This window comes from Mustelus asterias, chromosome 16 (assembly GCF_964213995.1).
Source record: "Mustelus asterias chromosome 16, sMusAst1.hap1.1, whole genome shotgun sequence".
Classification (NCBI taxonomy): domain Eukaryota; kingdom Metazoa; phylum Chordata; class Chondrichthyes; order Carcharhiniformes; family Triakidae; genus Mustelus; species Mustelus asterias.
Window position 1 is genome coordinate 80,426,926 of NC_135816.1, and position 17,376 is coordinate 80,444,301.

At 47.9% G+C, this 17,376-nt stretch overlaps 1 protein-coding gene across 1 annotated transcript in view; it reads left to right on the forward strand.

The window, feature by feature from the left end:
* LOC144505271 (SLAM family member 8-like) overlaps positions 1–17,376 on the forward strand; it is a 38,701-nt gene that overhangs the window by 8,309 nt on the left and 13,016 nt on the right. Inside the window, exon 3 of the mRNA XM_078231326.1 lies at positions 13,538–13,822. Within this exon, the coding sequence (XP_078087452.1) occupies positions 13,538–13,822 (285 nt within the window). The remainder of the gene's footprint in view (positions 1–13,537; positions 13,823–17,376) is intronic.

Here is a 17,376-nt window from a genome sequence, read left to right on the forward strand (position 1 = left end):
TGGCAACATTTATTGCCCATCCTGAATTGTCCTTGAACTGAGTGGCATGTGTTGTGAAGTTGAGGTTGTAAAGATATAAAGAATGTTTGTAAAGATATAAAAATATTGTAAAAAATGTTGGAGAGAAAGAAAACAGTGCGTGGTCCCTTTAAAAGCTGTTTTTGAGTTCTGTGCTAAAATTCAGTGTACACACAGACTGCAGGTGGCAATATTTCTTTCAAAAGGACCAAGCACCAGGGTTGACTTGTTAACAAGCTTTTGCATTCTGCCAACCTATCTGTTTAAAAAGGACCATCAGATTTGAATTTGATATTGTTGACAACACCAAACCAATCCTGGTGTGAGAAAATTGTGAGGCATTCGTAGGTATAAAAGTCAAAGCAACAGCCATTTCTAAGGAGAACATCCCCAGAGGCCAGGGCAACCAGTCAGAAAAGCCAGCATTCATCTCTAAGAGCAGCTCTCCACTGTGCCAGTTTAAATATCTCTCAGGAGAATTATCCAGCTATGTAACAGAAGGGATACCGAGTCAGAAAGATCTGATAGACAGTGGACAACTACAGAAAAACTCCAAAAGCTTCCAAGTTCCATCAAGCCTGGCTGCATAATTTATTTGAGAGTGACTAAAATTCCATTATTACGTTTTTGGTAAGGAATGTTCCTGTATTATTCGAACAGCATTTCAGTCGATCCGTAACTTAATTAATATGTTCCTTGTTTAGTTAAAGTTCCTAGTTATTTAAATAAACTATCTTGTTAATTATTCACTTAAAGCGAGTGTCAGGCCTTTATGTCAATGAACCTCTAAATGTTAATTAAGAACAGTTAACAGCTTCCCAGATAATTGTAGCAGATTTCGACACAAGGTAAAGGGGATTAACCTCTGTGTTGTAACACTGGCTAGGCCATTTAAGAGTCACATGTATGTAGACCAGACCAGGAAAGGACCAGCATGGTCTCTAAAGGACCATGTATCTCGTGTCCCAAAACCAAATGGGTTTTTACGGCAATCAACAATGGTTTCATTGTCATCATTAGAATTTTAATTCCAGGTTTTATGCATTAAATTCAATTCCCCCTTCTGCCATGGTGGGATTTCAACCCAGGTCCCCAGAGCATTATCATGAATCTCTGAATTACTAGTTTATCAATATCACTATGCCACCACCCCTCTGTAAAAAAAAATGTTTCATTAATTAAACACTATTTCCATCTCATCGGGAGCTCATACTTGAAAACCAAACAAAGTCTGGCCCTTTCTACTTTGAACTGCAATTGAAAAGTCCAATTTTGTTTTGTTATTCAGTCTCATAAGTGGACATTCAATCTCGTGGAACTAATCCTATGTGTTTCACAGTTCCCAATGGTTTAATTCTGTTATTTTTCTTTCCCAATTATTGTCTTCCATCGCAACGTCTTATTGTGGGGATTTTTAGAGTCATAGAGGATTACAGCATGGAAGCAGGTCCTTCAAGCAGCACCTCAATCCCCAGACATATTTGAATTTTATTTAAGCTCTGACACATTTCTCCCTGGATCAGGGTTGAAGCTAAAATGTAAAGGCCGCCTGGCCAGTTGGCCCACCCACCAATTGTACAAGCAGGTGGACCACGTAAAACTCTGTTCCATTGGTCCCTCAATGGGCTAAAGTATCTGCTGGATTGTCGAGGGGAACATTTCCGACCCTCATGTGTGCCCAGCCACTGAAATATTATCGAGTGCGCAACGATGTTGGGACACCCGCCTGTTTACTTCTCCTGTGATTTCACACACTTCTGGGTCGGGTGTGCATCCACCCAAGCAACGTGTAATTCTGGCCTCAGGATCCTCTCATTCTGGAGTTAGGAACAACCAACATTTTCCACAACTGTAAATATCTGACATCTTTTCAATACCATAATCTGAGTCTTCATTTGATCTTTCAGATTTAAACCAACCAGATTTAGTGTCAGGTGGTTATCAGCATAGGTCAAATGACCCCTTTTATTGAACTAAAATTTAAGGGCACATTCCCAAGCTATAACAGTCTTACAAACCAAAACATATAGTCCTAAAACAACATAGTCCTATAACCTGACACCTATAACATATGCAGTCACCCCAGTAACTCCATTTAATAGCAAATCTTAACATTCTGATCACTCTCTGGATTAAGACTGTGATGACTTCAGTCAGGCAAATAAGATTGGCCTGCTAAAGTATGAACTCCCTGATTGAGTCCTTGGTTGGACACAAAAAAGATGTCCCTGATTGAGTCCTAATTAATGGTCCAATCAGGGAGCCTCATGTTCCCTATTTAAAGCAGGTGTGTCAGTCTCTCTGCCTGCTGAAGCAGGGAGCACTCTGTTGTGTAGTGTATCTTATAAATAAAGGAACATTTGGTGACGGGACCTTTGCCTCTGTGGATTTACTACAGTGGCGATGAGGGAAAAGGGAGTGACCTGAAGGAACTTGCTTAACCACCACACATTGAGGGTAAGCCATTGCTGGACAAACATGCTGCTGTTTGGGAAGTTGGACTCTTTTCACCCCACAGTGGAAGACTGGGCCCAACATGCGGAACAGATGAAGTATTTCTTCAGAGCTAACGTCATAGTCTCAGATGAAAAGCAACAGGTTATTCTGCTGACTGCTTGTGGACTTGCTATTATGCGCAGTTTAACTTTCCCGGAGGCACTGGACACAACATCCTTCCAGGAGTGGACGGACTTAGTAAAAGAATCTTATGACCCTAAGCCACCTCTGATCCTGCAAAGGTCCTGGTTTTACTCGGCATTCCGAGAGACAGGGGGGTCACTAGTTTCCTGACAAGATTAAGGCAATTAGCCGAGGCTTACGAATTTGGGGTGACATTAAATGAGATGCTCCAAGACCGATTGGTGTGCGGAATAAATGATATGGCCATACAGAAACGTGTGTTGGCGGAGGCCCAGCTGAACTGTAAACACGTATTACAGCTGACTTTGTCTTTAGAAAAAGTGGCAAGCGGAGCGCATGAGCTACAGGATATTCCGATGGAGGTAGACACCAACACCAGTGCAACTGGATTAGGGGACTACCGCTACGGGGCAGGCCACTACATAGCGGCCCTCAGGAAACATTCGGAGACGAGGGAGCCCAGGTCTGCCTATAGAACCGCCCTTAAGGCCGAATTAAGCCCAGAGCAACAGCAGTCACTGCAGAGCCCCGCCCGACACGACATTGCAATGATTGCCAATGTCAGGAGGCGCTGAAGAAAAGCAAGGTTCCAAAACCGACATTTCTGAAAAGAACATGTAGGCCGAGGGACAGGAGAATGCACAACCTGGAAGCTCCCCTCTACCTCTGACGAGGAACAGCTACTGTGCGTAGAGATGACAAAATCAGAACCTATCAAATTGTCAGCAAAACTGAATGGACGTCCAGTTTTAATGGAGGTCAACACAGTCATAGGGGAAACAGTGTTTAACAAGATACGCACTGGACTCCAACCCTTAGCCCTGACCAAATCTTTGGCAAGGCTCAGGACCTGTACGGGGGGAACCACTGAAAGTGATGGGTACAACCCATGTAAGAAGTCTCACAACCCCAGGTTAAAGTCCAACAGGTTTATTTGGTAGCAAAAGCCGCAAGCTTTCGAAGCACTGCCCCTTTGTCAGGTGAGTGGGAGTTCTGTTCACAAACAGGGCATATAAAGACACAAACTCAATTTATAAAATAATGGTTGGAATGCGAGTCTTTACAGGTAATCAAGTCTTAAATGTACAGACGATGTGAGTGGAGAGAGGGTTAAGCACAGGTTAAAGAGATGTGTATTGTCTCCAGCCAGGACAGTTAGTGAGATTTTGCAAGCCCAGGCAAGTCATGGGGGTTGCAGATAGTGTGACATGAACCCAAGATCCCGGTTGAGGCCGTCCTCATATGTGCGGAACTTGGTTATCAGTTTCTGCTCAGCGATTCTGCGTTGTGTGTCGTGAAGGCCGCCTTGGAGAACACTTACCCAAAGATCAGAGGCTGAATGCCCGTGACTGCTGAACCTCTCCAGCTACGTCGAGGGCATCCTGAAACCCATTGTACAGACTTCCTACAGAAATTCAGCACACATGGAGCAGTTGAACCAGGAGCACTCCTCGTCACAATGGATGTCTCAGCATCCCCCACGACGATGGCATTGCTGCAACTGCCTCAGTACTCAATGCAGATAACTGCCAATCTCTAGATGCAATTTTACAACTCATCTGCTTCATCCTAGTCCACAACGTCTTCACCTGCAACAACCAGTTCTTCATCCAGACACACGGAACAGCCATGGGGACCAAATTCGCACCTCAATATGCCAACATCTTCATGCACAGGTTCGAACAAGACTTCTTTACCGCACAGGACCTTCAACCGATGCTATACACTAGATACATCGATGACATTTTCTTCCTTTGGACTCATGGTGAAAAATCACTGAAACAACTATATGATGACATCAACAAGTTCCATCCCACCATCAGACTCACCATGGACTACTCTCCGGAATCGGTTGCATTCTTGGACACACACATCTCCATCAAGGACAGTCACCTCAGCACTTGACTCTATTGCAAGCCCATGGATAACCTCACGATGCTCCACTTCTCCAGCTACGGACAAACCCTCCGAATACACAGGATCTGCTCAGATGAGGAGGATCACAACAGACACCTCCAGACGCTGAAAGATGCCCTCATGAGAACAGGACATGGCGCTCGACTCATCGATCGACAGTTCCGCGCGCCACAGCAAAAAACCGCACCGACCTCCTCAGAAGACAAACACGGGACACAGTGGACAGAGTACCCTTCGTCGTCCAGTACTTCCCCGGAGCGGAGAAGCTACGACATCTTCTCCGGAGCCTTCAACATGTCATCGAAATTAAAAGATTGGAGCATAAAGGAATAATAAAACCGGTCCAGTTTTCAGAATGGGCGGCATCCGTGGTCCCTATCGTAAAGCAAGACAGCTCAGTGTGTCTTTGTGGCGATTTCAAACAGACGTAAGTCATTACTCTCAGCTCGATAAATACCTAATTCCCCGGATCGAGGATCTTTACGCAAAGTTGGCAGGAGGACTCTTATTCACAAAACTGGAATGAATCACGCGGACCAGCAGCTGCAGCTAGACAGAGATTCACAAAAATTTGCTCCAATAAAGATGCTGAAAGGCCTTTTTCAGTACAAAAGATTACCCTTCGGGGCATCGTCAGCTTGTGCCATATTCCAGAGAACCATGGAGAGCATAATACAGGGATTGCCACAGGTTGCCATTTACCTGGACAATGTCCTCATTCTAGGAAAAACAAGGGTGGAACACCTGCAAAACCTGGAGGAAGTCCTTCGGAGATTTGCAGCCACATGTGTGCGTTTGAAAAGAGAGAAATTTGTCTTTTTAGCACTGCAAGTAACCTACCTGGATTAAAAAGTAGAAAGGTCGGGCTTACATCCTCTGGAGGATTGGGTGGGAGCAATAAAAGATGCCTTGGTCTTCACCACAATCCAGGAGTTACGGTCATTTTTAGGGCTGGTGGCATTTTATGGGAAATTCATACAGAACAGGGCCTCCATTCTGGATCCCCTTCACCAGTTACTTGAAAAGGAGCAACCCTGGGAATGGTTGGCCCTCCAAGACTGGGTCTTCAAGAAAATTCAACAACAGCTCTCATCAGAAAATGTTTTAGTGCATTATCACCCCAGGAAAGAATTAGTGCTCACCTGCAACGTGTCCTCATATGGGGTTGGCGCAGTCCTGGCACACGGATGGCAAAACAGACAGGAGTGGCCAATAGCGTATGCCTCCAGGACCCTGGCAATGGCAGAGTGAAGATATGCCCAAATCGGAAAAGAAGGTCTGGCTGTAATTTTGAATCATAGAATCCCTACAGTGCAGAAAGAGGCCATTTGGCCCATCGAGTCTGCACCGACCACAATCCCACCCAGGCCCTACCCTCATTTTACCCACTAATCCCTCTAACCTATGCATCTCAGGACACTAAGGGGCAATTTTAGCATGGCCAATCAACCTAACCCGCACATCTTTGGACTGTGGGAGGAAACCGGAGCACCCTGAGGAAACCCACGCAGACATGGGGAGAATGTGCAAACTCCACACAGACAGTGACCCAAGCCGGGAATCGAACCCAGGTCCCTGGAGCTGTGAAGCAGCAGTGCTAACCACTGTGCTACCATGCCGCCCAATCTTCGCAGTAAAAAAATTCCACCAATATCTATGTGGGTGAAAATTCACAATCGTCACTGATCACAAACCCTTGCTGGGCCTACACAAGGAGGACAAAGCAGTGCTGCTAATAGTTTCAGCCCGGATCCAGCACTGGGCATTATTATGGCAGCATACCAATACCGGCCAGGGACTCGAGTGGCAAACACCGATGCCCTAAGCTGGCTACCATTACTGGACACCCCACCTTTGGCACCCAGAGTAGAGGAAACGGTGATGACACTAAACCTCTTGGATACCCTCCCGGTGGCCGCACACAGCATATGCCAGTGGACACAAAAGGACCCCTTATTAGCAAAGGTAAAGCACCTGCTGCTAACAGGAGAGTTGGAAAGACCAGTCCAGCCATAGTTCCACCCTGATTGGAGCAGAAGAGAGCAGATCTCTATGGAAGACAGGATACCGCTAGGGGGAGCAAGAGTCATAGTCCCAAGTCAGAGCCGTCGGGCCATCCTGGCTGAACTCCACCATGGGTACCCCGGAGTGTTCAAAATGAAGATGCTGGCCAGGATCTATGTCTGGTGGTCAGGTCTGGATACAGACATGGCAGATTTGGTGGGACAGTGCCAACAGGGGCAGAAGGCGTCACCAGTAACCCAGTACACCCGTGGGAATGGCCAGGTCGACCATGGTCGCGACTCCATGTTGATATTGCAGGCCCGTTTATGGGGTCCATGTTTTTGGTAATAGTAGATGCCCATTCCAAATGGTTGTACGTCAACAAACTGAACTCGGCAAACATAATGCTAACCGTTGAGAAACTGCGCACCTTGTTTGCGAGGCACGGGATCTCAGAGGTATTAGTTTCCGACAATGGATCCGTTTTCACCAGCCTAGTGTTCACAAAATTCATGAATTCGAATGGGTTTTGGCACATCAGGACGGCACCTTATCACCCGGCATCAAATGGGCTAGCGGAGAGATCAGTGCCAACCTTAAAAGCCGGGTTGGAAAAACAGCCAGTGGCCTCATTAGAGACTAAACTCTCGCGCTGGCTATTCGACTATAGAACAACTCCACACACCACCACGGGAATAACTTCAGCAGAATTACTGATGGACAGACGATCCCGCACCAGACTGAGAGGGAAAGTGGAAAAACACCAAGAAGCCCATTGCCGGGGCCATGACAACTCTCACCAAGAGAGGCGAGAAAGTCTGGGTAAGAAATTATACAAATTGACCCGCATGGATAACGGGAAAAGTCGAGTTCAGGAGGGGACCGGTATCCTACCAGGTGGGTGAGGCCGTCTTAAGGAAACACCTAGATCAGGTCCGTGCCTCAAACTCATCACCCGTTCCTGAGCTGAGTCAGCCTTGCAGTCCTAGGGCCGAGCAGAGTCCTCCTCGACGGGCCAGTACCATCTCTCTACTGGTGAGGACCTCAGAGTCCGAGATGGACACAGGGAACGAAGCTGCAGCAGTTCCCTTACTATCAGAAGTGGAAGAGGAACCAGCCTTCTGGCATTCGCTGTGGAAGAGATGAGCACCCAACTGACACACTCGCCGACATCAGAGGCCAAGCTGGAGGATCAAACCCAGCACTCAAGCGGAGAAAAAGACCCCTGAAGAAAGTTGACCGAGAGGATTTGGGGGGGGGGAGGAGTGTGATGAGTTCAGTCAGGCTAATGAGGTTGGCTTGCTACAGTATGAACTCTCTGATTGGGCCATTAATTAGGACTCAATCATGGAGCCTCATGTGCCCTATTTAAAGCAGGCGTGTCAGTATCTCTGCCTGCTGAAGCAGGAAGCACACAGGGAGCACTCTGTTGTGTTGTATATCTTGTAAATAAAGGAACTTTTGGTGACGGGATATTCGCCTCCGTGGATTTATTACAAAAACATTTCCCTGAATTCTCAAATGGAGTAATCAGTGACAATCTTATATTTATAGTCCCTATTCCAGGGATGAAAGGATTGACATATGAGGAGAGATTAAACAGTTTGGACTCATACTCGCTGGAGTTTAGAAGGCTGAGGGGGGATCTGATCAAGGTGATACTAAAAGGCGTTGATAAAGTAAACGTGGACCAAATGTTTCCCCTTGTAGGGGTAATCTAAAACAAAAGGTCACAGGTATGGATTGAGAGGTGGTAGACATGAAACTATGAGGAGGAACTGCTTCTTGCAGAGGATGATGAATTTGTGGAACTCGTTGCCCCATAGCATGGTGGAGTCTGAATTATTAAATGGTTTCAAGAAGGAGATAGATATATTTCTGTGAAAAAACAGGTTAAATGGACCGGTAAGGAGGTAGATTTGAGACCAGGGAGAGATCAGCCATAAACTAATTGAATTGCTCCTAATTCCTATGTTCCTGTGTTCCGATTCTAGTCTCACCCATAAGTGGAAACATTTTCTGTATGTCCATCCTATTAAGCACTGTGAATCGTGCTCCAAATGTGGTATAACTGAGGGATATGGAGACCAGAATTGTGCACAGCGCTCCAAATGTACTACAAGCAAGGTTTCATAAAAGTTTAACATAACTTCTCTCATTTTCAATTACATCTCAAAAAGTAAACTCCAATGTGGGGCGATTCTCCCAGCCCACTGCGCTGCTTTCGCGGAGGCCGTGTAGCAGGCTTCCCGCTGGGCACCACGTGTCTCCGACCACTGGATTTCAAGCATTGTCAGCTCTGCGCCAGAAATCGGTGGGGTGGTGTATAAATTATGCAAATGATAATTTACATTTCATTCGCGGGCCCAGGACTGAAGTCTCTGGGCCCGCAATCCTCTCCACCAGCCCGCCCACCCCTGGCCAGGAGTGTTTCACTCCAATGGGGTTTATACCAGCTCCCCACCAGTGGGGAGGGGGTTGGGGTTCAGGATCGGGGAGGGGGGAGGGGTAAGCAGGGGAGATCGAGGCGGCCCAGGTGGGGGTGGGTGTCGGAGCTGGCCCGGACACGTCAGGGAGGTCAGTGAGACCGGGTGGGGGTGGGTGGGGGGAAGGGGGGGCGGGGTGGAAGGGGGGGGAGGGGGGCGGGGTGGAAGGGGGGGCGGGGTGGAAGGGGGGGCGGGGTGGAAGGGGGGCCGGGAATGGGGGTGGGGTGGAAGGGGGGGCGGGTGGAAGGGGGGGCGAGTGGAAGGGGGGGCGGGGGGGCAAGGGGGGCAGGGGGGAAGGGGGAGATGGGGGGAAGGGGGCGGGGGAGATGGGGGCGCGGGGAAGAGAGCAGGCCACAGGTCTGACCAGCGATCGAGCTGACCAGAGACCGGCTGTGTGGGGCTCCTGTGCATGCACTGATCCTGGCACTGACAGATCAGCGCATGCACAGTGACCCGCTCAGCGCTATGCCGCTGGCCGGTGCCCAGCGGGAAAGCAGACAAGATACCGAAAGGACTACGGATCACGAACCCACTCAGGTCAACATATAACACAGACTACGCTGAGAGACTTTGCCGTCGCACCTCTCTCACACTCCTCAAACACCTCATACACCAACTCTACAGCAAACGCCGCAGCCTGGAAACCAAGATAGAATCCATATTCTCAACTTGCGCTCAAGACGCAGACCAGCTGCAAAACTCTGCCAAGCAGACGAGACAAAGGAACTACACCATCTACATGCACACCAAGAACAGGAAACTCGAGAAACTCGGCATCACCACCAGCAGCAACCAAGCCTCCCCCGGTACCACAGTAGAAAACAATACCACTGCAGGAAAGTCCATTGTCAACTTGTCGGACTACACACTTCAGCCAGATGAAATCGAAGTTCTCAGCCGAGGGCTCAACTTTTGCCCCACGACCAAAATAGACCCCATCAGTCTCGCAGCGGACACAGAGGAATTCATCAGGCGAATGAGGCTGCGGGAGTTCTTCCACAAACCCCAAGAGGCCAACAGCGAACACAATGAGACAGCTAATGAACCGGAACAGCAGACAGAGAGATCCGCAGTGCAACCGAAGAGGAAAGAGTCGAATTGGACTCCTCCGGAAGGCCGCTGCCCTCAACTTGACATGTATGCCCAAGCCATCAGGAGGTGCGTCAACACCAAATTCATCAGCCGCACTCACAAGACAGCCCCGAACATCACCCAAGCACAACGCAACGCCATCCAAGCTCTCAGGACCAACCGCAACATTGTCATCAAACCAGCAGACAAAGGAGGGGCCATTGTCATACTGAACAGAACGGATTACTGCAAAGAAGTGTACCGACAACTGAACAACGAGGAACACTACAGACAGTTACCCACAGATCCGACCAAAGAACACACCCGTCAACTCAACACTCTGATCAAAACCTTTGATCCGGACCTTCAAAACACCCTCCGTGCTCTCATCCCACGTACTCCACGCGTTGGAGATCTCTACTGCCTCCCAAAGATACACAAGGCAAACACGCCCGGCCGTCCCATCGTTTCAGGCAATGGAACCCTGTGCGAGAACCTCTCCGGCTACGTCGAGGGCATCTTGAAACCCATTGTACAAAGAACCCCCAGCTTTTGTCGCGACACTACAGACTTCCTACAGAAACTCGGCGCACATGGAGCAGTTGAACCAGGAGCACTCCTCGTCACAATGGATGCCTCGGCACTCTACACCAGCATCCCCCACGATGATGGCATTGCTGCAACGGCCTCAGTACTTAATGCCGTCAACTGCCAGTTTCCAGATGCAATTTTACAACTCATCCGCTTCATCCTGGACCACAATGTTTTCACCTTCAACAACCAGTTCTTCATCCAGACACACGGAACAGCCATGGGGACCAAATTCAAACCTCAATATGCCAACATCTTCATGCACAGGTTCGAACAGGACTTCTTCACCGCACAGGACCTTCAACCGATGCTATACACCAGATACATCGATGATATTTTCTTCCTTTGGAGTCATGGTGAGCAATCATTGAAACAACTATATGATGACATCAACAAGTTCCATCCCACCATCAGACTCAGCATGGACTACTCTCCAGAATCGATTGCATTCTTGGACACACGCATCTCCATTAAGGACGGTCACCTCAGCACCTCACTGTACCGCAAGCCCATGGATAACCTCACGATGCTCCACTTCTCCAGCTTCCACCCTAAACACGTTAAAGAAGCCGTCCCCTACGGACAAGCCCTCCGTATACACAGGATCTGCTTGGATGAGGAGGATCGCAACAGACACCTCCAGACGCTGAAAGATGCCCTCATAAGAACAGGATATGGCGCTCGACTCATCGATCAACAGCGAAAAACCGCATCAACCTCCTCAGAAGACAAACACGGGACACGGTGGACAGAGTACCCTTCGTTGTCCAGTACTTCCCCGGAGCGGAGAAGCTACGGCATCTCCTCCAGAGCCTTCAACATGTCATTGATGAAGACGAACATCTCGCCAAGGCCATGCCCACACCCCCACTTCTTGCCTTCAAACAACCACGCAACCTCAAACAGACCATTGTCTGCAGCAAACTGCCCAGCCTTCAGGAGAACAGTGACCACGAAATCACACAACCCTGCCACAGCAACCTCTGCAAGACGTGCCGGATCATCGACACGGATGCCATCATCTCACGTGAGAACACCATCTACCAGGTACACGGTACATACTCTTGCAACTCGGCCAACGTTGTCTACCTGATACGCTGCAGGAAAGGATGCCCCGAGGCATGGTACATTGGGGAAACCATGCAGACGCTACGACAATGGATGAATGAACACCACTCGACAATCACCAGGTAAGACTGTTCTCTTCCTGTGGGGGAGCACTTCAGCAGTCACGGGCATTCAGCCTTGGATCTTCAGGTAAGCGTTCTCCAAGGCGGCCTTCACGACACACGACAGCGCAAAGTCGCTGAGCAGAAACTGATAGCCAAGTTCCGGACACATGAGGACGGCCTAAACCGGGATGTTGGATTTATGTCACATTATCAGTAACCCCCACAGCTTGCCTCCTGGGCTTGCAGAATCTCACTAGCTGTTCTTTCTGGAGACAATACACATCTCTTTAACCTGTGTTTAATGCTCCCTCCACCACATTGTCTGTACCTTTAAGACCTGGCTGGCTTTAGGGATTCGCATTCTAATTAGTATTCTGTAACTTGATTTCTGTGTCTGTGCACTGTTGGAGAGCAGATATCCACTCCATCTGACGAAGGAGCAGCGCTCCGAAAGCTTATGGTATTTGCTACCAAATAAACCTGTTGGACTTTAACCTGGTGTTGTGAGACTTCTTACTGTGTTCACCCCAGTCCAATGCCGGCCTCTCCAGCAGGAAGAAGCCCCACCCACAGATTTCTAATGGGATTAATGCAAGGGGGCTCTCTGTGATGCACAGTATGGGAGATTAATTTTGAAAATCCTGCTGAAATAACCAGCGGAATTTACTCGGTTTTTACGCAAATTCAGCACTTAGAATTCTGTTGGGAGAATCCCACCCGTTTGTTTGAAAAGTTCACAGCCTTATAAACAAGCACTGGTGCAGATAAAATTGTATCAGTCTCTCTCTTACCATTCCTTTGTGAGTCTATCACCGGCTCCCTCTGATTAAAGTTGAACTTATCATTTCAATGACACACCCATTCTGCTTGTTTATCCACTACTTTGTGAGTGACCGGAGATTTACAGCAATGTTCCCCACATTCACACACACATGCTGAACTACCAGGAACAATGTCAATGTAATTCTGGGTCTATCCCAATGTCGGAGGCTCCACAAACATTAACTAAACACAGAATAGAGACAGAGGCTGCACTCCAGATAATAAAGGTCCACTTACTGGAGTCACCAATGAGAATTCCCAGGCTACAATTCCAAAACCTGGGCAGTCACAGTGGTTAGCCCTGCTGCCGGTTCAATTCCGGCCTCAGGTCACTGTCTTTGTGGAGTTTGCACGTTCTCCCCATGTCTGCGTGGGTTTCCTCCGGGTGCTCCGGTTTCCTCCCACATTCCAAAGATGTGCAGGTTAGGTTGATTGGCCATGCTTAAATTGCCCCTTAGTGTCAGGGGGATTAGCAGGGTAAATGCATGTGGTTACGGGGATAGGGCCTGGGTGGGATTGTTGTCAGAACAGACTCGATGGGCTAAATGGCATCTTTCTGCACAGTAGAGATTCTATAAGTTAATGTTTGTGATTGTAGTGAAAGACTGTGTTACAATCGACATGCATTCCATCCACCCGTCATATTGACACATGACCTGCTTCAACCAAGAGGGTGAGGCAAATGGTTAAATTGGCAGATGGAGGGTTGAGTGGGGTTCAGAGTTGTTTTGTGAGGGTCTGAAGCGGGCGTGAGGGTGCTGGATATTACCGACATTCCTTCCTCATGTATCTTTTGTCTTTCAATCTGAATATCAGAGCCTGTGACAGGAACAAAGATCAGCTATCAGATCACAGAGAACTGTAACATCACCCTGAGCTGCTCAGTGAACACAGGCGACAACACCAGCTTCAGTTGGTGGATGGGACAAGAAACATTGAGGAATGACAGCATCCATCATCTCTCTGAAAATGGACAGGAGTTACAGCTTCATTTCGCAGCACAGATCGAGGACAATGTGTACAAGTGTGAGGCCAGGAACCCAGTCAGTGAAGGCACTGCACACATCAAACTGAGGGACGTCTGCAATGTAACCAAACCTGGTGAGTGTCACAAATAAATCAGCAATTAGTTATTACACAGTCAAGTGTTTGATGGGGACAATGTAGAGAAAGATTTACTCTGTTTCTAAACCATGCTCGATCTCTTTGGGAAGGTTTGAAGGGGATAATATCGAGGAATTATACTTTGTATCTAACTCCATGTTTTACCTCTTCTGGGAGTGTTTGATGGGGACGGTGTAGAGGGAGCTTTACTCTGTATCTAACCCTGTGCTGTACCTGTCCTGGGAGTGTTTGATGGGGACAGTGTCGAGGGAGCTTTACTCTGTATCTAACCCCATGCTGTACCTGTCCTGGGAGTGTTTGATGGGGACAGTGTAGAGGGAGCTTTACTCTGTATCTAACCCTGTGCTGTACCTGTCCTGGGAGTGTTTGATGGGGACAGTGTCGAGGGAGCTTTACTCTGTATCTAACCCCATGCTGTACCTGTCCTGGGAGTGTTTGATGGGGACAGTGTCGAGGGAGCTTTACTCTGTATCTAACCCCATGCTGTACCTGTCCTGGGAGTGTTTGATGGGGACAGTGTCGAGGGAGCTTTACTCTGTATCTAACCCTGTGCTGTACCTGTCCTGGGAGTGTTTGATGGGGACAGTGTAGAGGGAGCTTTACTCTGTATCTCATACTGTACTTTTCGTATCCCTGCAATGTTTGATTGGACAAAGTAGAATGATATCATTAAAATAACTGAGATCCTGTTCTTGTACAAGTTGTTGCATGAGGGTTCTTGAGTGACACTATAAGTGAGGTGCCTTAACATCAGCAGTGATACAGTCAGTATCACAGGGTGCTGGGGGAGAGGGGTTACTGAGTGACAATGTGAGGGATCTGGATTAACATCAGTAGAGATACAGTCAGTAACACAGGGCACTGGGGGAAAGGGGTTATTGAGTGACAGTCTGAGGGAGCTGGATTAACATCAGTAAAGATAGCCAGTAACACAGGGCACTGGGGGAGAGGGGTTACTGAGTGAATGTGAGGGATCTGGATTCACATCAGTAAAGATACAGTCAGTAACACTGAAAGCAGAGGTCGAGGGGTTACCGAGAGAGACATTTTGAGGGAGCTGAATTAATACCCACCATGGTTGACAAGCTTCTCAACTGTGCCTGAACCATCCCCTGGGCCACTGCTGTCACTCCCTCCCCTCCCTCCCAGAACCAGGATAGGGTCCCCCTTGTCCTCAGTTTGCACCCCACCAGCCTCCACATTCAAAGGATCATCCTCCGCCATTTCCACCAACTCCAGCATGATGTCACCACTCAATACATTTTCCCCTCACTCCCCCTGTCAGCTTTCCACAGGGATCCATTCTCTCCGGGACACATCGATCCACTCGTTCATCATGTCCAACACCTCACCCCCTGCCCAAGGCATCTTCTTATGCAATCGCCTTTACCTTCCCGTTACCTTCCCCCTGCTCACCACCCAGGACCTAAATGCTCCTTTCAGATAAAGCAGCACTTCACATGCATCTTCTTCAGTCTGGTCTATTGCATTCGCTGCTCCCAATGTGGTCTACTCTACAGCAGAAAGACCAAACATAGACTGGGTGACCACTTTGCTGAACACATTCGGTCTGTCCTATAGCTTGTCACTTCAACACACCACCCTGCTCTCCTGTCCACATGTCCGTCCTTGGCCTTTTGCAATGTTCTAGTGAACTCAGCGCAGACTGGAGGAACAATACCTCAATCGCACCCTCTCGATCTGCTGGGGAATTGGTTAAAGAAGATCAGTCTGGGTTCACAAATAGAGAGACTCTAGAATGATGATAGAGTTGTCACTGTGTACCCTGTTCAGGGAGATAGTGGTGTTGTGATAATGTCACTGGATCAGTAATCCAGAGACCCAGACTAAAGCTCTGCTGATGTCGGTTCAAATCCAACCATGGCAGCTGATAGAAATTAAATTCAATTAATAACATCTGGAATTGAAAACTAATCTCAGCAATGGTGAACATGAAACTGCCATTGATTGTTGTAAAAACCCATCAAGTTCATAATGTCCTTTAGGGATGGAAATCTGCTGTCCTTACCTGGTCTGGCCTACATGTGACTTCAGATCCAAAGCAATGTGGCTGACTTTTAACTGCCTTCTGAGATTGTCAAGAAAGCTGCACAGTTCAAGGGCAATTAGGGATGGGAAACAAAGTCTGGCCTTGCCAACAACGCCCACATCCCATGAAAGAATAAAATATCCCCTGACGAAAGGAATATATTAGAGGCTGTCCTCTCTGATCTCAGTAACATCTGGACGAGGAGATGGTGGTTGAAGCAACAACTCATTTATTTACATGGGACAGGTGAAGGATTACATGAGACGGTTAAAATTGTTAGTGTGTTTGACAGATGCTTTTTCTCAGAGGGTTTAGAAGATTTGGAATTCTCTCTCCCAGAGAGTTCAGGCTTCTCACTTGATGAGGATATTTGAGACTGAAATGGACAGATGTTTGGACAGAAGTCGGATTGAGGGATTTGGGAATCGGGTGGGATGATGGAGTTGATGTAGCTGATCAGACAGGATCTTATTGAATGGTGGAACAGGCTCAAGGAGCTGAATGACCTCTTATTCCTATCTTTCAGTGAGCAGTGAAGCTCAGTCCATCCAATAGAATCTCACTTACCGTACACATCCAGTTTAACTGTTTCTGTATTTTCCTCTCCTGAATCATTTGTTACAATAACCTCATAAACCCCAGCACCTTTCTCGAAGTCACTGATATGCAGACTGAAGTGCCCAGGATGAGGTTTTAACCGTTTCTTGTCCACATCAGTACCAAAATATTTAATTATTCTATTTGCATATGGTGCATCAGGTGAAGATTGTATCGAGAGAAGCTCAATATCTATCACTCCATGTGGGATCTTCACAGACAGGGAGACTGACTGATCCAGGGATCGATTCACAGGGAGACAGGCAGCCTGACTCTTTACTGAAGTTTAACAAGAGGAGACAGTCAGTGAGTGCAGAACAAGGCCAGCCCAGTGACTGGAGGATATTTCAATTCAGAGCACAACACAGTACAGGAAGAGGACATTCAACCCATCATGCCTATGCTAGCGCTTTAACGGTACAATCAAATTTATCCCATTCCCTGGTCTGTCCCCTATCTCCCTGTACATTTTCCCCCTTCAAAGTATTTCTCCAATTCCCCCATTTGCAAGTTGCTATTGAATCTGCTTCCACTGCCTTCCAGGCAGCACCTTCCAGATCACAACAACTTGCTGTGTAAAAACATTCCTCCTCATCCTCCTCTCTGGTTCTTTACTGATTCTCTTCAATCTCTGTCCATCTTGTTACTGACTCTCCTGTCACGGGAAAATCCTTCTCCTCATTCACTCCATCCGGACACTTCCTGATTTTGAATACCTCAATTCAATCCCTCTCTTTAACCTTCTCTGTGCTGAGGAGAACAATCCCAGCTCCTCCCAGAATCTCCCATCGACTGAAGTCCCCCATTCCCCAGGACTACTAACACTGAGGTATATAGTTGGAGTGGGATTGGGTTGGATGGTGGGCTCGGGGAGGCTTCACTC